We start from the raw sequence: 25,012 nt of genomic DNA, 5'->3' as shown, positions 1-25,012 counted from the left end.
GGGTCAGTCCTGCAGAATGATCAACCAGTCTGCATTTATTTTTCCCTAGTGTAGAGACCACATTGTGAACACCAAGTGCAATACACTAGATTGAAAGACGTGCAAGTGACTTGCTGCTTCACTTGGGAACTGTTTGGGTGTCTGAATGGCAGGAGGGGAAGAGGTGAGAGGACAGCTGTTGCATTTCGAGTAGTAGAGTGGGGAAGTTCCATAAGATGGGGAGCGGTGAATGGGAGAGCAGAACAGGGAGAGGCAGAGGGGGTTATTCCCTACAAAATGCTGAAAGGGGAGAAGAGGGGAATGTGTGATTGGTGGTGGAATCTTGCAGAAGCTGGCAGAAGTTGTAAAGGCTGATCTATTGAATGTGGAGACTGGTGAGATGGAAGGTAGGGACCAGGGGAACTCTGGAGGGTGGGAGCAGAGGTGTGGCATTTCTGGCATCTGTAGTTTTTTAAATATTTTCATCTACTTAGGTAATATCATAGAAGGATTTAAATAACATGATCCAAACAATCTCCTTTTGGGCTGAGGATAAACAAGATATTGGTTATGTTATTTGGAGATGTGGTGTTGACTACTCAATAAGTTGGAGAATATAAAAATGTAAAAAAAAAATGGTGAAAGGTTGTATATGGCTTCTTGAACTTACTTTTCCTTCAATAGCATCACATCCTTTATCAAAACATCCATTGTAATTGTGGATGATATGGGGAAGCATATATTTTAAGTAGAGCTATAATTGAAAAAGATTATCAAATTATAATGAGATAAGAAGGATTGTTTGGTTAAAAAGAACGAGAGGGTTTTCCCAGCATGTAGTTTCTCCAACATGGAAGGAAGTACTGCTTATTCTTGCTCTTGGTCCACTTGATTCCACAGTAGACAGCCCTAAAGTAGTGGAACATTTGGGGCAAGGGTAATCACAATGCAGTTCATTTCATTACAATAGCAGTTCTGGGCACCACACCTTGGAGCTCGGAGGGAGTGGTGTGTTGATTTACCAGAATGTTACTTGAAGTCCAATAATTAAGATTTAAGATTGCACAAATCAAGTTGTCTTCATTGAAATAAAGATGATCCAAGCTTTCGAGATATTAAGATGAACTTGCAGGTGGCGAGGGGTCAATAAAGAGAATATATTCCCACAGGTTGGGAGTCTAAGACTGAGGGATAATCTAAAAATTAGAGCCGGGCCTTCCTCAAGTGAAGATGGGAAACACTTCTACAGGCAAAGGCTGGAAGGAGTTTGAAACCCTTCTGCAAACAACAATTTATGCTAGGTCAGTAGCATCTTAAAAATCTGAGAGTGATGTATTTTTGTTTGCCAAAATATTAAGGAATTTGAGTCAGAAGCAGGTTTATGCAGTCTGGGGAGAGATCAGCCATGACTGGAGAGGTCTGAGGTGCTAAATGACCTCCTCCAGTTTTTTAATTGAGCCCACAAAACCTTTTGGTACTGTTATGCAATATGCTCACTTGTCTTCTGTGACAGGTAAGAGAACCTTGTTTGATTTTATTTCCTGAATTCACCTTTTGCATTTAATTGCTTATTATTTTGGTTGAGAGCACCATTTCATTCTCATTTTTAAAAGGCTTACTGTGTGTACCATCAGTTGTACCTGGGCTCTCACAAAGAAGTGCTGGATTTGTCCTCTTGCCTCTGGGGAGAAAAACCAGGGAACAGCAGGAGTTTATTTCCAAACATGCCCTTAATTGGTTTTCCTAAACTGGGCTCCCTTGCTGTTTGTAATTCATATTTTTCCATATGTACAACCCTGTAATCATTAAAATCTGTCTGCAAGGTCCAGTAGCAAAGATAAATGGGTTTAAATCCTTGACAGTTTTAGTTCTGCTTAAAAACATATTATGGTTGACCTCTTATAAAGTGCTTTTATAAATAATATCAAACCTACTTCATTGTAGTTATCGTCCACCTTAGAATCACTACACTGCCAATTGAAACAGTAGGAAATAATCATTACTTGATGGCCATTTTGAATAAGAATTTTTAGATGATGGACCTGAGATTGCCAGATCCATACACGTTGACTGGTTTGCATGAAGTAAGAAACTAAATACAAACAGAAGCATGTAAACGTTGCTTCCATTATTGGTGAATCCTGTCTTTTTAAAAAAAACATTCCATTATAATACAAAATGGCACACTCTTTGTCACAACAAGTTATCCTGCTTTCAATTTTTTTTGTTGAAATCTTTACAGATTTATTTATTTTGACAACTATTGAATGTTTGTCAAACATTTACATAACCAATTTGGTTTGGAAGGGGACAGACAAAATGACACAATGTTAGCCTTGCAAATGGCAAAAGATTTCTCAATTATTGCTCTATATTCTGTCTATGATCTATGCAAATTCTGTCTGATTTCAAGTACTTTGCTTTTCTTTAACAACGCCTTCTGATTAGCTATACCCTTTTCCTGTTCTAGTCTCTGTTGGTTCATATTGTGTTCTGCAATTATTTTTTCCTCGTATTCTTTTTGTTGTTTCGGTGTCCAAAGTTTGAAGCCACTCTTGTTTCGAAATGGGTTAATGATTACACTCTGTTCAGACTTCAATTTTGCAGCTACTGAGGATATCATAGAAATTGGAACTGAGAAGCTATTGGGTTGATTTCTTTCTTTTGAATCATTTGATACTTCATTTTTCTTGGGTATGTCTTCAAACGCAGTTCGTGGCCTATTCTTTTGACTGATAAATTGCACAGGATCTACAAACCCTAGAGTTGATTTTGATCGTTTAATCATTGGTTTTGTTGCAAAACACTTTGTATTAAGGGTGTGAAGTGTATATTTCTGGCTATGTTTTTGCTTTTTTAAATCAAAAGTGGGAAGAATGGTTTGGATATCAACACACTCTTCTGTTGATTCAATGTCATCTTCAATAATGTTACTACTTTTGACTACGTGCTTTTTTGCAATGAGTCTTCTCTCCATATCTTTCAAAGGACATAGGTGCTGACCCCAGTCATCTGAAAGTGAAATGTTATAGAGAGTGTTTATTTTTGTTTCATCAAATCCAAAGGAGTTCTGGATAGCATTGACAGTCAAGTAGATCTGCTCTGAAGTTCTTGGCCTAGACAGCCTGTGTTTTTTAATCTGCTTTAAAGTATCTTGCTCGCTTGCTGACAGAAGCCTTGAAGCTTTTGATAATGAATCCGTCCTTTTATCTATAGAAAGACCAAAAATGGTGTATTGAAATTTGTTATAACCTAGTGCTTTCCAATAATAAGTTGCAACAGGAGTCATGGAAAAGGTCTTTTTTAAAGAACTGCATCCCAAACCCTCTATATTCTCACTTTACTCTTGTGTGCTCATCTCTCTTGAAGTGTTGTGGGAAGCAAGGAAGCCACTTTACTCCGTATCCCTCAAAAAAAAATTTGATAATCTCTTAAAATGACAGTTGAGAGATGACCATTTACCATGACATAGAAATAACTTTTCTGCTTTTCTTAAATGATGTCAAGAGATATTTTATGTTCATACCAGTGGCATTTACATGGGTGCTGGTGGTGGTGATGTGGGGTTGGGGGCAGGAACTCCACTTCCTCCTAATTATAAGCACATTAAGGACATGCATGCATGTACATGCATCTGTTTAAAGGACTCCAAAAGCAGTCAAATTTCCATACATATCCCTGTGGAGAACATGCATGTTAATATCTCATCCAAAATGCAGCTCTGGTGTAGCAGCGTAGATTTTATGTTGAAGTGTTAGGATTTGGACTTGAACAATAAACTTCTGACACCAAAGGCAAGATTGCTGGCACTGAGCCATGACTGGCACTTATAAAGACGGTTTGCACAACTGATGCATTCAGAATTTATAATTAAAACGTTGACAGCAAATGCATGCAGATTTTTTTTCTAACGGTATAGGTAAAGATGAGCCTGAGCATCCTTGTCACAGCTGGTCTGGCCCACAATCCTGCAGAATATTTTAGTTATGCTGTCGATATTGATGTGCAAGTACATGGGACAATAATAAACCAATATACTGGTTATATTGTTACAAAATACTCTTGCGTTAAGAACATGAGGAAAATAGTATATTGGCACAAACTGACCCCTGATGCCTGTATGCTATGGAGTGAGGAGAGAGAGGTAAACAAGACAGATCATATTTATCTTGACTTCATACACTTTTGAATGAAATAAGTAACTGTGGCGGCTAGCTACACACTAAGAAATGAAGACACAGAGTCAAGGGTTTGAAGTCAGAAGTCGAATGAACGACAGGGGCGCGGTGCACCTTTAATATCCGAAAACTTCCCACGCTGACATCACGCGTGGGTCACCTGACCTTCCCGCGCGCGGGCTTTCCTAGCCCGACGATGGAGAAGAAAGAGGGCCCCGCGCCATCTTGGATCGGGGCCTCTGACAATGTTCGCAATGTTGGGAGCTGGTTCAATGCCGGTGCGGTGAGTCGCCACATAACACCTCCCCAGAACTGGCGATACCGTCGCTAAAACTAGAAGAAAATAAACTATGACTTGGGTGGCCTGCCCCTGCATCGCGCTCGCTGGACCACCGTGGGTTGGTCCAAGTCTAAGTGAGCCGGCTTCAGCCAGTCAATTGTAAAAACCTTGCGGCCCCCCACCCCAATGTCCAGCACGAGCATAGACCCATTGTTCTTGACGACCCGGAATGGCCCTTCGGCCGCTGCAGTGGTGTTCGGTGCGTGTCCCTCCTGATGAAGACAAACTTACAGTCTCGGAGGGAAGTCGGCATACGTGTCGAGGCCTGTCCGTGTCGCAAGGTGGGTATCGGGGCTAGGTTTCCAAGCCGCTCACGCAGCTGGTTGAGCGTCGCAGCAGGTTCTTCCTCTGGCCTCCGTGGGGCTGGTAGGAAGTCGCCTGGGATGACTAAGGGCGTTCTGTAGACCATCTCCCTGCAGGCCCTCTTTCGGCATGGTATGTATCCCCAGCAGGACCCAGGGGAGTTCGTCCACCCAGTTGGGCCCCTTAAGGCGGGCCAGGAGGGCCGACTTCAGGTGTCGATGGAACCTCTCCACCAGCCCATTGGATTGCAGATGATAGGCGGTGGTGAGGTGGATCCGGGAACCTCACAAGTCGGCGATGGCAGACCACAGGCCGGAGGTGAATTGAGCTCCCCTGTCTGAGGTGATATGTGCCGGGACACCGAAACGGGCCACCCAAGTTGACAAAAGGGCCCATGCGCAAGACTGGGTGGAGGTGTCTGCAAGGGTAATGGCTTCAGGCCAGCAGGTAAAACGGTCGACAATCCTGAGGAGGTACCACGCTCCTCGGGAGACTGGGAGGGGGCCGACCAGGTCGATGTGGATACAGTCGAACCTCCGGCGGGTAGGTTGAAAGTCCTGCAGGGGGGCCTTGACATTGCTGCTGTACTTTCGAGGTTTGGCAGTGTGTGCAGACATTGTGGGTCCAAAAATGTTTGGGCCCGTCGGGGTCACCAATGTGGCAACTAGCTACACACTACGAAATGAAGACAGAGTCGAGGGTTTGAAGTCAGAAGTAGAATGAACGACAGGGGCGCCTTTAATATCCAAAAGCTTCCTGCACTACAGTTCCCGCGCTGATGTCATGCACGGGTCACCTGACTTTCCCGCATGTGGGCTTTCCTAGCCCAATGATGGAGAAGAAGGAGGGCCCCGCGCCATTTTGGATCGGGGCCTCAGACGACATTCGCGATGTCGGAAGCCGGTTCAATGCTGGTGAGGTGAGTCACCACATAACTGTATTTTCCTGGTATTTGGTGGCAGTTCAATCCTTTTAAGTCAGGGAAGGCTAAGTTCCATTCATGCTACAGAAATGAGCACAACTTGTTCCTGAACTCATGCTGAATTAGCATACTGATTTAAAGAAGGAGAAAGTCAGTAATGGCTTTTTCCTGATGACTATTGAATAGTTTCCCACTGGAATTCTGCTGTATGTGTGGGAGAGCAATCCTAGGGACCCACATCCCAGTGAAGAAGATAACTTAGTTGGGTCATTTCAATCACTGTGATAGTGATAAACTAAGTTTGTTCCAAATGTGCCAAGATAATATGACTAGTTGCTCAACCATACACTTGTAAAGAATAAAACCTAATCCCACTCGATATTCCATTCTGCGCAAAATATAGACCCACCGACAACAATGCAAAATGTTCTTGGAGGAGGTGATTGAACCTGTCTTGTTTAATCCCAGGAGGAATTTCTATCCTGTTGATGAAATGCTGCCCTTCACACTCATGTTCCCCAAACATGGGCAGATGATCACTCCATTCTAAGTAATGAGCAAATCGTCATTGCTCTAACTAAAACATTAAATGCTTAGGGCCATTAACCTTGAAAGGTTCAAATTTCCCCACATCTTTTCCAAACTCAATTTCCAAACTGCTGCTCAACAAGGACTTAAGTCTCCCTTTTTGATTTGAGTTTCACTCTAAAGAACTTAGAACTGGGAATATTAATGTATCTTTTACTAAGTATTGCATTGCTAATAAAAGCTCAAGTACTCAGTTCTGTATTTTACAATGACCTAAAATAGTGTGCAAATTCCTCTGGAGTCATTTTAAAAAACCTCCTGCATTCTTTTTTTAAAAAAATACCAGAAGTTCATAAGTGGGAAGCATCTAAATGAGGAGGAAACAAATAATAAGCCACAGATCCAAGAAGTGGAATGGGAGAATATCATCACAGAAAAGCAGCAAACTATCTGTTTATCTGACATGCTAAATTTTATTTGAAAAGTAATCAAAATGATCAATATTTAATGTGTCAAAAGAAATTAAATATTTTTGAGGATCTCACCATAACCACTGCTGGACAGTACATAATCATTTATTCTTCTTTGTGAGAGCACTTCTGGGCTACTGGAAACCCAACCAGTTGGTGATGGCTTGAAAGGTAATTCTGATTTCTGGTTAATGAGCATAGCATCAGGACGGTGATATTGAAATTCCCTCAAGTTGGGAATTTTCATGGAATCTGACTGAATCCCTTTCAAAGAATAACAAAGAGATAAATAATATCTGAAAGGTAACCAACTGCAAAGTAATGTCAATCAACATCATGTTGCTCTTTACTTAACTGTGTTAAACTTTCAATGTAATCTGAATCTCAAAAAAAACCACAACTGCATGTGGGATGAAAAAAAACATTTTAGAAATAACTATCTGAGAACTTTTGAAAGGACTTACTTTGTGCCTCTTGCATGCATCTGCTTGACATTAAGCGTGCATGATGGGACAGTCCCTTTTGTGCGATATCCTGTCTGTGATAGATCTTTTCATTGGTTGAACCAATTCTTCTCATGCGCTGAGCACGAACATAACTGTATGGTTGTTTCCTCAGTGGTGCCATTTTAAATAAGTCTTCTTGTGCTGGACTTTCAATGACTGCAGATGGTGCTGTGTAATCCCATGTAACATCCTCGAAGTGAAATGCTACCACATTGGCGACAGTGTTTATTACAATGCTAAATAAAACAGTGCAGAAATCTGTGATCATTCTCAGAGAAAGAAAACAAAATTGCATTCATTCATGTGATACATTGCTAACAAGGCTAGCATTAATTGGACACCTTGAGTTGACTCCAAACTTAGGAGGAAATTAAGATCCAACCACACTAGGGGTCTGCAGGCTCAAATTGGTTACATTGCATAATGTTTATGGCTACCTTTACCGATAATAGCTTTTTATTCCAGATTTATGTAACGTATTTAAAGCAAGTCCCTCTACTAAGCTTTCTAGCCAGGCCAACCTCCCAAGGAACTGACCACCACCCGAGCCCCATCCCCACTCCTCCCCAAATTCCTGGTCACCACAACACACACTGACTCCTTTTCACAACCCGGATCCAATTATAAGCCCCTGGTCCTGAACTTAAGATCAGACCCACAAGATAGCTGGCCATCTCTGCTCCCAGCTCATAATTCCCAGCCCCAAGATCCTAACAACTCTCCAACAATCATGGCGAGAGCGCACTTAACCTCCTGGGCCTCTCATCAGTGCCCCATCTCTCCACCCTTCTTCCAGCCGCTGCCATTCCCACTTACCCTGATGCCATTCCAGCGTTCCAATAAAATGGTAAAGCACTCAGCAGACACAGAGCTGCTTAACTTTATTAGTTTGTTTTGGCAGCAGGAGACTATTGACCTATCTCTAAGGTGATAATTTCTAATTACTTGACAGCCAATAACAAATGATAACTGTAATATTAAAATGTTTAGAATGTTAAAAGTAGTATTTAATTTTAGGGAATTTACACAATACAGACCTCTTTGCAGAAAGATAAAAAGAAAGCACAGGATCACCACGGCCACTTGCTCTCATCACTCTTAGACAAGTGCCACGGTAGAGGTCGAAAATTCTGATCTTTCCATCGCTGCACCCACTGAGTACTCGAAGGTAAAGATGGTGCAGACAAAGCACCTCCCTGCAGTGCAATATAGTCACAAATAAAATTCTAACAACTCCAACTAACATTTAATCTTGAAATGTAAATTAAATCAATGAGGGAAATCAAAAACAAGAAAGGGTGATAGGTTAAACTGTGAAAAATGCAAAAATATTTTAAAAATTGAAACAGTAACCATCTATTTCCAATCAATTCTGGTAATAACAAAGAAGGCAGGCAGGCAGGCCTCTTTCAGGAGGTGGGTCATTTGTTGAAATCTTTAAAGCATCTATGTTCCATCTCTTTAATAGCTTTTCTATTTTAACCAGGATTCCTTGGCTTTGGAAAACCCAGAAGATAAATGGAGGTGAATGCCCTTACAACTGTGGGGCAAGTAGGAGCAGGACCTGTTAACTTATCCTGTAAAATCCCCTTATTGGCAGAGAATATTTGAAGGACAGGAATCCTATTCTTCTGGGGTTTCCTCACATCCATCCTACAACTGTGTAGATATCAGAGCCAAGTACCACAATGCTTCAAAGTCATAAAAATACACACTGATGTTATACAAAAACATAATTTGTGAACTTGAGGCATTCTGAGTTCACAGGTGGGATGGAGGACTACCTTCAGAAACAATAGCTTGTGTGATATTGCTTCTCCATTAAGGGTGGATAAAAGGGTGGCTTCCAGTGAAGTCCAAATGGATAAAGTGTTGGGTGCTGAGGCCTTATATGCCCACTGTGAAGCAGCTCTTTTGGGTATCTGTGAACTCAATACCTAAAGTTTAGGTTCACACAATGGAGGTCTCACAATGGAGGTCAAGGTCATACTCACTCTCTGCTTCCTGCCCTTAGGATCATACCAGTCCACATCTGCTGGTGTATGGCACAGCTCACAGTTTGCTGATCACAGCTACATTAGGATGGTCATTGCCTTTCTCTGCTTCACCACACCACACTTCACCTACTGCACCATTAAGGGCTGGCTGGTGAACCTGCAGCTATGAGTCCAAGTGCTAACAGCAATAAGTTTGAGTAGTAATGCCTGCGTGGTGATACATGAGGGAGCCCAGCAAAGTTTTTTTTCTCCAGTTGGCACTAACACATTTCAGTCTTTAAAAGGTGCTTTTCTCCAAAAAGCATTCGAGAGCCTTGCACCATCATTTTAACATTCAGAAGTAAAAGGGCAGAGAAATTTCTAGGTACCATGATGGAGAAAATAATCATTCATTGTTCAATTGTGAAATCAAGAAATAGATGTTAAATCTAATACATATCACAATGAAAAGTAACAATTATTTTTCATCACTTTTGGTGAAATTCATTTTTAGTGTTGAGAGTTTAGAATTAATATGATTACTAAAGTATTTTATTCAATTAAGTTACTCACCTTGGATGCTTGAATGTCAATAAACATTTATTATATTTTCCAATCATACTCCAGGCCTTAACATTTGCATCCTCGCTCCCACTAACCAAGTGCCATTGGTCGAAAGACAAACATCTGACTGGGCCATTGTGACCAGTTAGAATCTGAATAATGGAAAAGGAAAATGCATCAACTGAAACAAATACTGTGACCAACCAACCTTACTAGAGTGATGCACAATTAATTTAAACTTGGCGAAGCATTACTTAGCATGTTGAATAGTGTAGAATGTATAGATCCTACATTAAGCATCAGCAGGGCTAATGCTATTCCTTGGTAAGAGAGCTAAGCAAAAGAAGAACCTCAAATGAGTACTTGACATTGGGTGAAGTTCAGGAAAGTATAGTCCTTATGAATGATTAAATAGACAGGGAAGTGCTGAACTTCCACAGTTGACAGTTCCACAGGTCATCCCATATTTTTCCTTGGCAAAAGCAAACCAAAAAGAGGATGGTCACGTATGGCCAGAATATTGGTCACAGAACATACTGTCCTCATCATGGCTGCATTGGGAATGAGACTCTTGGCATCTACTGCTAGAATGTGCCTTTGTCAGGAAAGTTGAGGAAGAGATGTAGAGAATTTGTCAAGGTTTGTCACAAACAACTGCATAATGCAGAACTCTGTGCTGTGTGGGTTGTTCCCAGGGGTGTACATTGAAACAGGTGTCAAATATTGATGGAAAAGTAAGAATGAAATTAAAGATGCCTTCTGTTCTTACTCAAAACTCACTGGTGTTCACGATCAAGTGCTGCAAACTGGCATGCACTAAGATCGAGAACTACATGCTGAGGGATTGCTGAAGTTGGGTGTAACCATGACAATGGTCACAGTCTGGAGCCCTCCAACCATTGCATACTAATTCGTTGAAATCTGTTATTCTCTGTGAACTGTAAATTATCATTGCAGATGAATGATAACTGATGATATGCTAACATTAAGGAAAGAATATAACTTGTTATGAAAATGTTGCTTTGAATATTCTGTACTTCATACATTTGATCTTTTTATGAATAAAGTAATTTTAAATAATAAAGGAAGAGGGTAAGTTAATCTTATTTATGACGCTTTCCCTGCCGTTGCATCATTTCCCTATTGTCCAGTGGGATTATGCATCCTCAGAAGGAAAGACAGCATTGAAGAAATGGATCTATTCTTCCTTGAATACCTTAACTAATGAAGGAGGTTCAAGGGTCCACACGTGGACTTCTCCGTTCTCACAGCCGCTTACCACATTCTTCTCACGAATAGCCACAGACAGAACTGGTTTTTCATGCCTGAGGCTGGAGATACATTTTCCTCGTTCAAGGTCCCATACTGGTGGTTTTAAAAAAAAAGTGAGTGCAAAATTATGTTCAAAACAGGATTTCACATTGACTAGAACTTTCCTGGTGATAGATTTATCATTGATTATATAGCCAATTAAGACAAAGTAATATGACTTTGTAGCTCTGCATGCAAGGACATTGTATGTGATAGGTTAGATTGAATTATTGCATGAAATTAGGTAATGGATTGACTAGATCCATAACTGTGGAGAACTGAGTGAGAAAGATGCATTTCTAAAATGACTAGGCTATAAACAACAGAAACAAATAGGGAATTACTTCCTTAAATAATACTGCACCTTCCTAAGATTAATTGTCTTTAGTGAAATTTACAGAAATAATATAATGAATGACATTTTCATTCTCTCAGCCGGTGTTATTGAAACTCATATTTCCATCACTATGATAGGGGTAAACCATAAATTAATGCCACTGCTACTAGCTTCATATTTGTTATACAGCACTGATGCAGCCAAGACCACATAGATCTCAGTAATAGTTATTTGTTTTCACTGTGTCACTGAGCTACAAAATATGCAATAGTTTTAAATTTCATATTATTTTTCTAAGATAGAATTCTAGTAATATCTAGGTATTTAAAATGCTGGATTTTGTTTAGTAAGGATAGAAATTGCACTCCATTTATAAGGTTAAGAGATTTTCAGTATCAAGGCACCTTTTAAAGATCAGTTACAAACAATTATCATTAACTTCACTGTTTTTTCCATTTGTGTTCAATTTCTGGAATTCACTTTGACATTTAACAATGTATGGTAATGATCGATTCATTGTGTGAAGGAATTAAGCTATTCAGAGTGTGAAGCAGCCTCACACCCAGTGGTATGAGGCTGCTGAGTTATCAGCAATCAACTATCGTAGCTCCACAACCCACAACTAAGTTGGCCCACTCACCAGTCTCTGAACATAGGCAAATCCAAATTATTCTATCCAAATTATTCTAAAGCATTCCATGCTGAGACAAAAGTAGTCGAATAAATTAACAGAATTGATAAAATAAAAATTATATCTAATTATTATTTTAGGCTCTTGTTGCTGCTTCAGATTAAGTAAACACAAAAGCAGTTGTTATGAATTTGAAGTAAAACAAAAATTGCTGGAAATATCCAGCAGGTAAGGGAACATGTGGAGAGAACTGGAATTAACATTTCAAATAATGGGCTTTTACTAAAACTGGACAGAGCTAAGTGCAGAGGTAGGGAAAGGGAGAAGTGGAAAGAACAGGAAGAGTGGATGGCTGGAGTTTAAGGGAAAGAGGTTGGATGCAAGACAAAAGGGGGTGATGGAGAATCCAGGAGGAAACCAAAGGAAGATCTCGAGGAGGTGTCAATGGAAGCAGCAAAGTATTGCCAATAGGCATTGACTGAAAATGGAAAATGTGCTGTGAACCAAGCCCAGCGAATGAGCTGACTTCATAATCAGTTTATCATGCAACTAGCATAAAGGATTACTATAGCTCAGCTGCCTTACACCATCAATTGCATTATCTGCTTGGTTGTTATTAGAGTGCACTCTTAAATATCAAAACATACTCCAGTAAAGATAGAAAACAACGTTGAAGGTAATGATAGGTGTCAGCAACTGTTTGATTTTTAATCTCTGACATTAACTGATTTTGGTGCAAATTTGAAGGCAGAATGCAAGGTTAATGGCAGGACCCTTAGCAGTGTGGAGGAACAGAGGGATCTTGGGGTTCACGTCCATAGATCCCTCAAGGTTGCTGCGCAGGTTGATAGGGTTGTTAAGAATGCGTATGGTGTGTTGGCCTTCATTAGTTGGGGTACTGAGTTCAAAAGCCGCGAGGTAATGTTGCAGCTCTATAAAACTCTGGTTAGATCACACTTGGAGTATTCGGTTCTGGTCGCCTCATTATAGAAATGATTTGGAAGCTTTAGAGAGGGTGCAGAGGAGATTTACCAGGATGCTGCCTGGATTGGAGAGCATTTCTTATTAGGATAGGTTGAGTGAGCTAGAGCTTTCCTCTTTGGAGAGAAGGAGGATGAGAGGTGACTTGACAGAGGTGTACAAGATGATAAGAGGCACAGACAGTAAGAGACTTTTTCCCAAGGTGAAAATAGCTAACACAAGGGGGCCTAATTTTAAGGTAACTGGAGGAAGATATAGGGGGGATGTCAGAGGTAAGTTTTTTACACAGAGAGTGGTGGGTGTGTGGAATGCACTACCGACAGAGGTTGTGGAGGCAGATACATTAGGGACGTTTAAGAGACTCTTGGATAGCTACATGAATAACAGAAAAATGGAGGGCTATGTAAGAGGGAAGGGTTAGATAGGTCTTAGAGCAGGATGAAATATCGACACAACATCGTGGGCCAAAAGGTCTATACTGTGCTATAATGTACTATGTTCTACCAATAGCAGAATGCAACCTTTAAGAAGTATTGAATTTCAGTGGAAACACTGGATATATCAATATTGAGTGTAGAAAGCTTGTTTAAGGAACTAATCATGAAATTGCTCAGTTCTTTTGAGAATATGAAGATCTATCAGCTACAAAATAAAACTCAGATAAAGAGAAAATCAGAAAAACAACAAAAAACATTGCTGGAAATGCACAACAAGCCAGCCAATGTCTAAAAGAAAATGACAAATTGGATGGAACCCTTCATTAGAAGTCATGAATGTTAACTTGCACAGAGCAATTTTACTCTGAACAGGCCACCACAAAATTGACAGGCTTGATTCCAATGTTTGTTTTACATCCTTTATGATTTTACTCTCCATGACAGTCAACAGAAAGTTGGGAAAGCCGGAAAAGTAGAATCCTACCCACTCCCAGGTGGATTAGGGTAAAATTATACCCAGAGTTTGGCTAACCTTTGGTCAGACAATCCATTGCCCCTGATACAAGCTTGTCCTTGTGCAGATCAAGACAGGTAATAATTCCCATGTGACCACGGTACATGGTCATACAAGACCCTGTCATCAGGTTCCACCGTCTAAAATTGAACAATTAACAAAAAGACATTTTAATAATCATTTTATTTAGAAATAAACTGTTTACTAAGAAATGTATCTTAAAATATTTTAACTCCCACCTGATGCTGAGGTCAAAACTTCCACTAAGGACAAAATTGCGCTCCTCACATAGAATCAGTGCCTTAATGCTTCCAGCATGCCCTTGTATTAGACGTGTAATATCTTTGGAACGAGTGATATCCAAAAATTGTATTTTCCGGTCCGATGAGCCACTGGCTATCATTGTTCCACCATTGTAGTGGATTACCCTGCTAGGATCTGTGCTGAACAATCAAAGACAGAAGTGCTTAAACATTGCTGGTCAATTCTCTTTATCTCTGTTTGTTGTCATTTTATTTTATTTACCCATGGGTGTCACCTATCTTTATACATTCTATATTCAATCAGGATCATTTAAATAGGCCCATTGACTTATTCCAAGTCATGTGCTTCTATTAATGTGAATTTTATAAAGGAACTGCATTTAACATCTGTGAACCTCTAAATTTTCTACTCAGTCAAAGCTCTAACTTCAGAATTATACAGTCACTCCGTTCAGGCTGCTGTGGTCACTATATATATATTAAGCATAATGCACATAAAAAAATATAATTTTAATAGAAGCTTTCTCAATATTTCAAATAAAAACAGAAAATTCTAGGATACTCAGCAGGCCTGGCAGCAGCTCTGGAGAGAAAATGAGTTAATGTGTCAGGTTAATAACCCTTCATCAGAACTAAACCAATGAAGGTTCAGTGATCTGAAACTTTAACTCTGTCTCTCTATCCATAGAGTTGCTTTAGTATCCTCAGCATTTTCTCTATTTATACAGATTCCTAGCATCTGCAGATTTTTGCTTGCTCGGTATTTGCTGTTGCAGACCTTTCTTTGGCTGGGTGGGATGGTGGCACAGCTGTTAATGCCGCGACCTCACAGCTCTCGGTTCACACAGGTCTCTGGGTTAAATCATGACCTTGGATGTTGTCTGTGTGGAGTTTACACATTCTCTCCATGACTGCAATGGGCTTCTGCTGGATTCTCCAGTTTCTTGTCACATCCTAAAGATGTGCTGGTAGGTTAATTGCTATTGGTATATTATTGTCACTTGTACCAAGGTACAGTGAAAAACTAGTCTTGAATACTGTTCGTACAGATCAATTCATTACACAGTGCATTGAGGCAGTACAGGGTAAAAGTAATAACAGAATACACACTAAATTACTCCTGAGTGAAGGATAATGGCAAAAGGAACAAAGAAATGAGAGAGAATACATTGCAGGGGTACTGTACATGGAAATAAGGAGAGTGGTAATAGGGCAGCTGTGATTGCTCCCAAGAAATTGGCATGGACCTGATGGGCCAAATGGCCTCCTCCTGTGTTGCAATAAGACAAGATGTTGAATCACCAATCTAGTGGCAGAAAAAGGTATTAAATCTCACATGGATCAACAAATTGTGAAGTTAAAAATGACTTCAGAATTGAATAGGTTAATGGAGAGTAACTACAAGCAAGTCCAGAACATGAGGGTATAACTTTAAAATTGGAGCTAGATGGTTTGGAGGTGATGTCTGAAAGCACTTCCCTCACAAAGAAATCTGGACTGAAACTTTCTCTTTCCTTCATCTCCCTGCTTTCCCAAAAGATTTATCAATTGAATATTTTAAAACAGAGATTGCTGGATTTGACAGGAAAGGGTATCTGGAATTATGGAACAAGGGCGGTCAGACAGAGTTAAGATCAGATCAGCCACAATTTAACTGATTTGGGGAACAGCTTTGAAGCATTGAATGCTCTTCTCAAACAATAATTCTTTGAGCAGAAATCCTAGCAGACGCTAGAGAAGGAATTAGTAACAAAAAGATAAGTGACAGGCATCAAAACAGCAGAATGGCTGAGAGCAATAAATGATTTCTACTCTGTTGGCTTGACAGATCACAGTGTGATCCACAGTAAGCAAGAATTCCCTTCCCACCAACCACAGTTGGTCAGTCTTTAATTTGTTTTATAAGATGAAGTGAAGCCAAACTTACTCTAGCAGTGACCTTCTTTGTACTAAGTTGTCTCTGTTTTGTTTAACCAGAGATAAAACAAGTTAATGAGCTAAACCGAGCAACTCTGTGCCCAGTGCTGATTCCACCTTTAGAAAAATTAATGGAACAGATGCAATTAAGTCATAGAGATATAATACCAATCACAGGAGTATCATTATTACACTGATGCTAAAAGCAAAATATCGTGAATGCTGGATATCTAAAACAAGAACAGAACATGCTGGAAATACTCAACAGATTGGGCAGCATTTGCGAAGGGAAAAGTAGAGTTAAGTTTTCAGTTGTGTTTCCATTGTCTTGGGAAATGTTAATATGCACATTCAGCAGATTGTTCTCCACCATCTCCATCTGATGCTGCCACATGTCCTCCCTGTACCCTCCAGGATTCTGAAAGGTCACTTTGCCACATCATAGTCCACTATTCTAATAACCACCAACCAACTGCCTCTCATCCCCAAACTCAAACCCATTTACCTTCCCATTGCAATGTCCCATACTAACCCAGCAGATCCAACTCCTGCCTGCTAACCTTCTCCCTTCTCATCACAGGGAGCCTAGAGCAATCCTTCCAGGGGAAACAGACACTTGTACCTAGACCATAAGACAAAGGAGCAGAAGTCGGCCATTCAGCCCATCAAATCTGCTCTGCCATTCTTTCATGAGCTGATCCATTCTCCCATTTAGCCCCACTCCCCCGCCTTCTCAACATAACCTTTGATGCCCTGGCTACTCAGGTATCAGGTACTCAGAGATTGATAGGTATCTATCTCTGCCTTAAATACACCCAATGACTTTGCCTCCACAGCCATCCATGCTAACAAGTTCCACAGATTCATCACTCTCTGGCTGAAGAAATTCTATTCTGAATGGGTGCCCTTCAATCCTTAAGTCGTGCCCTCTTGTACTAGACTCCCCTACCATGGGAAACAACTTTGCCACATCTACTCTGTCCAGGCCTTTTAACATTCAAAATGTTTCTATGAGGTCCCCCCTCATTCTTCTGAACTCCAAGGAGTACAGCCCAAGAGCCATCAAACATTCCTCATGTTAACCCTCTCATTCCTGGAATCATTCTAGTGAATCTTCTCTGAACCCTCTCCAACGTCAGCACATCCTTTCTTAAATAAGGAGCCCAAATTCAATTCAGTGTAGTCTCCTCCAAGCTGTGTAGATCAAATATAGATTGATTACTCAGTTTGCTTAACTCCTTCATCTAGCTCTGATCTTCACATTTCTTGCCATTTTAAATCTTTGCCTCACTGCCACTTCAACCTTTGTTCCTGGCTTCCTATCCATTACAATAAGGTTCAAAACAAGGTAGGGAAGATTAACTCATCTTTCGATTAGGCACTCTATAACTTTCTGGATTCAACACTGCATTGTACAATTTCGATTATAACCACGCCATCCACTGTTTTGAGCTGCTGGTTCTGGCACTGACAATGCTGTTGCAATTATAGCCTTTCTAGATCCATATTATTTTATCTTATCTTCTCATAACTTTTGGAAATTCAATAATTCCTGCCTTCCAAAGTAACACAGGCCTTCTTCCTCTCCTCCACTCCTTCGCTTCTCTAAACCTGCTTAATCAGAAGTGAGACTAACTTATGACATAGCCCATGGGTTTCTCCATGAGTTCCAATGAAAGGTCATTGACCTGAAGTGTTAACTTTGTTTCTCTACTGCATCGACTGCTGAGTATTTCCATCATTTTCTATTTTTTTAAATTAACATCCCCTTCTTAATCTATCTAAACCAAAAAGGAGCCAAGTTCACCATGTGCCTTCCCCTTGTGTCTTGTTTCTGTCCCCAGGTGAATATCTCTAGCATTTTTGTTACTACATTCCCAATTTCCAGTACTGTGCAAGGTGATGCAAGGCTGAATCCAAGCTTCAAAACAAAAGGCAGGTAACTAGATCGCTCAGGAGGTGCATCAAACATCATGGAGCCCAAGTAGATACCTATGGCAAACCTAAATCTATAGCAGAGGAAAACTGAACAAAAGGGAAAAAAAACAAAGATTAAAATGGAAAGAAAACATAATTAGACTTCCAAATTGAGCATTGAGCCCAGAAACAAAAACTAAGGAAGATGATGTGTTCTAATGTTTTTAAAACACAGGGTAGGATCACATTATTCATGGGTAGCATCATGTGTGGGTGTAAGCTAGAGCCAAATTTGAAGAATCTCAGGCCCAGCAACAAAGATTGTCCTTCAGATCTAATGAGGAGCATCTCATCCTTGGTGATGTGTCTGTCTTTCCAGTTCTAATCAGTGAGGCAAGCTATCCGTCAATCAGCAGCATCCTGGAACACTGGATTGCCTAGCTCAGTCACAAAAGATTACCCTAGTTCGAAATTCACAACAGATATGTCAACTTTGGGGATAAAATACTCAACCCTAAGAAATCTACCACACCAAAGGTTTTGTCAGTTTTGAACAAGCAAAGTTTCTGATCAGGACTAATGAATTGGTGCAAGATACACATTTACTGTTGTGTAATGTCCCTCAGTCTCTGTACTCTCTTTGTGCCATTTATTAAAAAAAGATGGACAGCCAACAACTAATATAGTTCAGAATAATGAGAATAATTTTCCCTTATTTCAGAAGACTGCATGTAAATGAATACTCCAATGATATAAAGACTTTCATTTTTATATTACTCTTCTAGGAATTTGGAACGTCTCTTGGAGTTAATTAGTTTTGAAGTTGATGAATAGATTATTTTCACAATGATTTTCAATATAAAGATAATGTGAAGACTGTGTAAGATAACCATTTCATCAAAAGGGGCCTTTCAAATATCATGTAGAGTGAATTTGACAATAATATGAGTGTATGGTTCAGCTGTAAAACTGTACCAAAATGCAGCTTTGCAGCTGAACATTGGATTCAATTTGCACTACATTTCCAAAACTGGTGACTTGTTGTCAGAAAGTCTCCATGCTTTATATTTAACTCAACAATTTAATTCTCACTAAAATTACTAAAGGAAGCATAAATTAAAGGAACATGTTAACGTTTCACACACTTATTACATGATTCACATACTGCTGTTTGATGACTTTTATATTATAAGGACCACAGTAGACATTTCTCTCCTCCATTTGTATCATGTCAGTGTAGATGTCAGTATATGTTGCTGTTAATCCAATCTGTAAAAGTAAACACATCAGCATATTTAACATTGTGTTGAGTATCAGGTCTCACTTGATTCTATGACATAAGTAACTATCAGTGTCAAGAATAATGCAGTGATAAGAACTTCTTCTTTTAATCTAGTCAATGATATAAATGCATGGAGAATAATAATTTATTTGAATTAGTAATAGATCAATAACAGCAACAATCATACGTATGGAATTTTTAGTGGAGAACAATGTCACAACACTTTTCACAACAAAAAAAATCAAATGAACAATGACATCACAGTTATTGATGTCTACATATGTCATAAAACCATGAATTTAAACAGATTTTTTAAAAAGATGGGAGGTTTTTTTATTGGCAAAACAATTATATAATAGAGGTGGCAAAGGTCAATGTTTTCTCAAGTGATGATGGTATATGCATCCTTTACCTTGGTGCTGGATAACTTTATCTGGCAGTCTATAAATAGTTCACAGGCAAGAAATTAAGCAGCCATTGACATTTCATTCCTTGACACAGGAAGATATGCTTTAATGTTGCTTATGATAAGAATGATTTTGTCTAACAGAGGGAAATAATTCCAATAACAATTTTTAAAATTGTGCTGACCATTTGGAGTATAGATTTACTTTCAGTACCCTTGTAGGCCCAGACCAATTTAACATTGTTTTCTAATGTTGAACTTTTTTATTACTCAGTTCTATTATTTCCTCCTCATTAAGCAGCCCCATTCATATACCACTTCCCTGGCAAGAATATGGACTGTAGACTTCTTCCAACTCTGCACATCAGCTGTTGGGAGCTATATATGAGTGGACTTGCTTGACTTACTAAACATGGTACAGTAGCCACTACCTACAATGTTGGAGTTCATTGCATATAAAGTGGATGGTAAACCCACTGTGCAATGTATGCAAGAGCAAAATGTACCTTTTGTAGGCCATTTGCTCACTTATACTTTGTATAGATTACCTCTCAGCCAGCTGTTGTCAAGCACAAGAATTGCATGACCTAGAAGTTTACTGGTGACGAAAAGTGTACCGGTTTGTTCCACTGTTGCTCACACTAGGAATCTGCTTCCACACCTCATGCAACACCAGCTGTGGCATTTCATGTATTGGTGCACAATAATGTGGAGTAATTTCAGAAATTTTAGTATCAGCTGAATGCAACTGACACTGACTGAAGTCATACCTGCACCCCCTACTAGGGAAGTGCTCATTTCATCCAAGTACTACTGGAAACCATTGTAGAATTTGGGGAGCATTCAGTGCTGCAAGGTCCAGCCAGACATACCATACCCAAGAGCTCTCCCCATGTTACAAAAATAACAGGTACAACAGGAACTTCAATGTGAATTCCAAATCCAGGTTCCACTCAGCCTTCCTTTACTTTTCTGCAGCAGGCAGAAAGATCCCTGAGGCAGTGAGAGCTGGCTGGTGAACTGTCATATTTAAAAGCAAGCACTGCAACAGCTACCCTGCTTATCCAAACTTATTAAAACGGGTGGGTGGCGATCTCTAACATGTTGCTCCCAATTACATGGGAAGTGCCAAAAGATCTTTTTTCTATTCTTCTTCAATAGCTTGTGTTTTTTTTATGAATCTTAGCTGCAGTTAGACTATAAATATACAAAATGTGGTAATTATAAGTTTTACACCTTTAAGGATGCCCAAAATACTTCAATTGAAAGATATGTTAAACTTGTGGAAGTGAATGTGTGAAGGTGAGTCCAGCTAGTGACCAATTAGAGCTGGAAAACAAAAATGAATCATCCCCCAATTATCCCCAGATTTCCAATGCATTAGCTGGATTCACCACAAGGGATTACAGAGGTCAGAAACTTTGTGGGGAGGGGTGAAATCACAGCTTCAGGTGTTAAATAAGCAGCATTTCCACAAACTGTGAACCCATTGAGTTTTGCTTACAATATTTATACCTTGGAACTCTCTAGATTTTCCAAAGTCATTAAGGAATGCCCTATAAATGAAAATTGCTGCAACTGAGCTTGTTTCCTGGAGGATCTTGGGGTTAACTAAATGGAAAAGCACACAGATGTATAGAGACAGGAGCAAGCATCCCAATTCTCAAATGGTCCTTCAGAGTTATTAGTCAGTAGCTGAAGAAGTGGAGACCAGAAGTCTGAAACTTGTCTCTCTTCTTCATAGCTGTTCCTCTCCATTGAAATGAATGGAGGCATTAAACCTATCCAAGGTTAAACATGGCACAGCTTCAACAGGCAAACTCCCCAGTGTAGCTGCTGGGTAACTAGAGAAAGTTGGCACTTTGCCTCTGGAGACTAAATGTGGTTGGGAAACTGCTAGTGAGAACCTCTCAATTACTTTGAGAATGCCACATTTGCATAGACTTGTGAACTTCTTGACACTTATTCAGTTTCTATGTGGAAATGCCTGCACTTCTATGAAAAATCTGGACCAATTATTATCCAGTTCATGTCTCTGTTTTGAATTCAGTGGTAAATTATTGCTACGACTTGCCACTAGATGGTGACCTTCGTGCATAGCTTGGAACTGCATAACCAATCATCAAAGACAGGTTGGTTGTTTGCAGATTAGGAGGAATAAGCAGTCTGCCAGTTTTCCAACCTGATTGTAATGTTTGATGCACTGAAATGGAAAGAAGAATGAGAAATAGTAATAACAAAATACAACTTTATTAAAGAAAGCTTATGATATTCATTTAACCATATTTTTTGATATTTGAAAAAATACATACTATGCCTATATTATCAGGCGCATGAGGTCAATGTTAAAATGTATGGTTATTTAAAGCCTGCAAGTTATTCTCTCTCAAATGCTTCTCCATTTCCCCCCTGAAAACACTGACAGAGTCTTGTTTCCACCACTCTTAATGCAGTGAGTTCCAGATCATTACCACTCTCTGTGTATTGAGATTTTCCTCACATTCCACTTGCATCATTTGCCCTTCATTTTAAATCTCTGTCCCCTGCTCCTAAATCCATAATGAGAATAACTCTCCTCTATTTATCCCATCTAGTACTGTCATGATCTTGTACACGTCTATCTAATCTCATTCTTCTTTGCCCATTCAGATACCAAGAACAGGATAGGCAATGGTAATAGAATGAGAAGAAAGGCACAGCCACCAGCTCAGATACAGACAAAATCTACAATTTATGTTAGTTTAGAAGCAGGATCTCTGTGCTGGCTTCTGAGCATGAGTGAGGTTCACCACTTTTATCAGCTCACTAAAGGACAAAGTTGCATGTGCATTCTACTGCAGAGAACTTGGATCAGCACTTAAGTGGGAGATGTCTGCAATGAAATCCTTGGTGCATTGACAGGCCTGTCAGGAAGCCAGTGTTTGATAGTAGGGAGCTGGGATGTATCCAATACTAACCTTGAATTGAGTTTCCATAGAGTTTGTAGCCCAGCCTTTACAACATGGAAGGAGTGGGAAACTCCATTAGCACGTTAACCAACCCAGCATCTAATGCACAATGTCTTAGCTTCCAATGTAACACAAACATGAACCACCCAGTACTTAACGACTACAGTGGAAGCTCAGAGGCCTGCTATGCAGTCTGAGATTGCTGCCATTATGGCTTTGTCTACTAGGATTCAAAGTGTGGCAGGTTATTCCAGCAGTCCAGGACACAAATAATGGTAGTGCAGTAGTTAGCTGACTAGTCAAGTGATCAAGAACCCTGGACTAACAAGTCCGAGACATAAATTCAAATCCCACTGCAGTGGCTGGGGAATTTAAATTCAGTTAATTAAATAATTTGGTATTTTGAAAGATATTACTCAATAATGCTGACCATGAAACTAATGGATTGTCATAAAAATCCTTTGGGTTCTTCAAATCTTTCAGGAAATGAAATCTGCTCATAGCTGGTCTGACCAATATATGACTCCAAGCCCACAGCAATGAGATTGTCTCTTAATTACCATCTTAAATGGACTAGCAAGCAGTTAAGTTGAAACTTAATTGGAATGAAACCAGATAGACTGTCTGGCAACAATCTAGACTCCAGATTCTAACATGGCAAAGCTGCTCTCAGACCTGCCAACTTTGCAAAGTCCTCCTTAAGAATCTCAGCAAAAGGACTGATGATTTTCTTTTTGAAGTCTGCAGTGTTATGATCCAAAGAGAGCTGTAAAGTTTGGGATGAGTCTTCTGGGATGTGAGCTTCCTCCAGTGCATATAGACTGACACATCTTTAATGGGCCACGTGAGTTGGATTTATTTATTACCTCCTGAGTTTAATTTCCTCTCTGGCATCCTGGTCAAATGAATGCAGAGAAACATCAACTTAGTCTATGTCCTCTTAATATAGCCCTTTTAATCCTGTCTCACTAATGTGATACTAGGCTGCAGAAGCACTGAGTATGCAGGAGGGATATTTGATTTACAAATCCCTGCAGTTAGGTAATTAAATATTTCTCTCTTCCACACTGACACTCAGTGGTCAGTTGCAGAAATGCATGTTTCCTGTCAGCGAACAGTGATGCTGCTTTCTTTTACGAGTAGTGCGGAAATACAACAAAGGAAGAAAATGTTGGAGATACTCAACAGGACAAGCAATATCTGTGGAGAAATGCACAATCATCTTGCAGAGGCTGAGCACTAGCTCTGTGACACCACCTTGTGCCTCCCTCAGGACCATGATCCCATCACAACTCATTGTTTTCCAGGTAATCCCTGACCAGCTTTCAACCTTATAGTGTCCCAGTCACACACAGTCTGCTTCTCCCTCCTTTTCAGGTTCACAAGTTGAATTGTCCTGGTTGATCCATCATTTTGCCCTGCTCTTATCCTACATTGACACTATTCTTTCTTTCCTTGTCCAGGCTCTTCAACCTACATCCTTGATACTTCCCACCCTTTCAGTTTCCAGTTTCCTCACCCCAACTGGCTTACTTTCACAAAGTATATCAAATCTCTCTGTACCTCTGTCTTTTTTTCAAAAATTACAGCTTGCCCTCCCATAGTTGAGAGGGCTCTCAGCCATGTCTGTTCTATTTCCCACACTTCTGCTCCCAGCCCCCCTCTTAACCACCACCCCCCACCCCAACCCCAGACAGGGATAAGGTTTGGGGTGTACTGATACCTGTGATGTCACCTGCAAAACCTGTAGTGGTGGAGGACTATGCACTCTCCCGTAACATTCAGCTTGAAGATAGAATTGTAATAGCTTTTATTTTCTTAACCTGTACACTTCAGTTGTAGTGACTTTCCTTTCCTTCCAAGAGAAGGAGGAAACCACTGTACAATCAGCCTCCCTCCCTATTCAACGCCCATTAACTCTCTCTGACAACGTGACTGTAAGGAAAGGTCAGCGACCAGATTAACAAGTAGGAGCAGGAGATGGACACTCCGATCCTTGAACTTGCTCTACCATTCTGTAAGATTCATGCTGATCTGATCTTGGCCCTAAATCTCCTGGTAATCAAGAGTTACTCTTGATTAAACCTATAATCTAAAGATCCATTTATTCAAACCTTGTATATAGTCTATGACAGTCTCCAGAATTCCCTGAAGCACAAAATTCCAAAGATTTTTCCCTCAGAATAAAAATTTAGTTTCAAATCCATCTAAAAAATGGGGACCCTTTATTCGGAAGCTTTGCCCCCTGGCTCCAGATTCTCCCACAAAAGGGAAACGTCCTCTCAATGTCCACCCTACAAAC

General features: G+C 40.0%; 1 protein-coding gene across 1 annotated transcript in view; it reads right to left on the bottom strand.

Annotated features, from left to right (window-relative positions):
- Positions 1-6,718: 6,718 nt before the first annotated feature.
- The window catches only part of fbxw10 (F-box and WD repeat domain containing 10), a 42,858-nt gene continuing 24,564 nt past the window's right edge, over positions 6,719-25,012 (bottom strand). Inside the window, exons 5-12 of the mRNA XM_052033334.1 lie at positions 19,240-19,343; positions 14,217-14,420; positions 13,996-14,117; positions 10,983-11,131; positions 9,776-9,918; positions 8,264-8,422; positions 7,185-7,462; positions 6,719-6,984 (exon numbers count right to left, since the gene is read on the bottom strand). Coding sequence (XP_051889294.1) covers positions 6,773-6,984; positions 7,185-7,462; positions 8,264-8,422; positions 9,776-9,918; positions 10,983-11,131; positions 13,996-14,117; positions 14,217-14,420; positions 19,240-19,343 — 1,371 coding nt within the window. The 3' untranslated portion in view covers positions 6,719-6,772. The remainder of the gene's footprint in view (positions 6,985-7,184; positions 7,463-8,263; positions 8,423-9,775; positions 9,919-10,982; positions 11,132-13,995; positions 14,118-14,216; positions 14,421-19,239; positions 19,344-25,012) is intronic.

Source organism: Pristis pectinata, chromosome 18, assembly GCF_009764475.1.
Source record: "Pristis pectinata isolate sPriPec2 chromosome 18, sPriPec2.1.pri, whole genome shotgun sequence".
Classification (NCBI taxonomy): domain Eukaryota; kingdom Metazoa; phylum Chordata; class Chondrichthyes; order Rhinopristiformes; family Pristidae; genus Pristis; species Pristis pectinata.
This window is presented reverse-complemented; position numbering and strand designations above follow the sequence as displayed.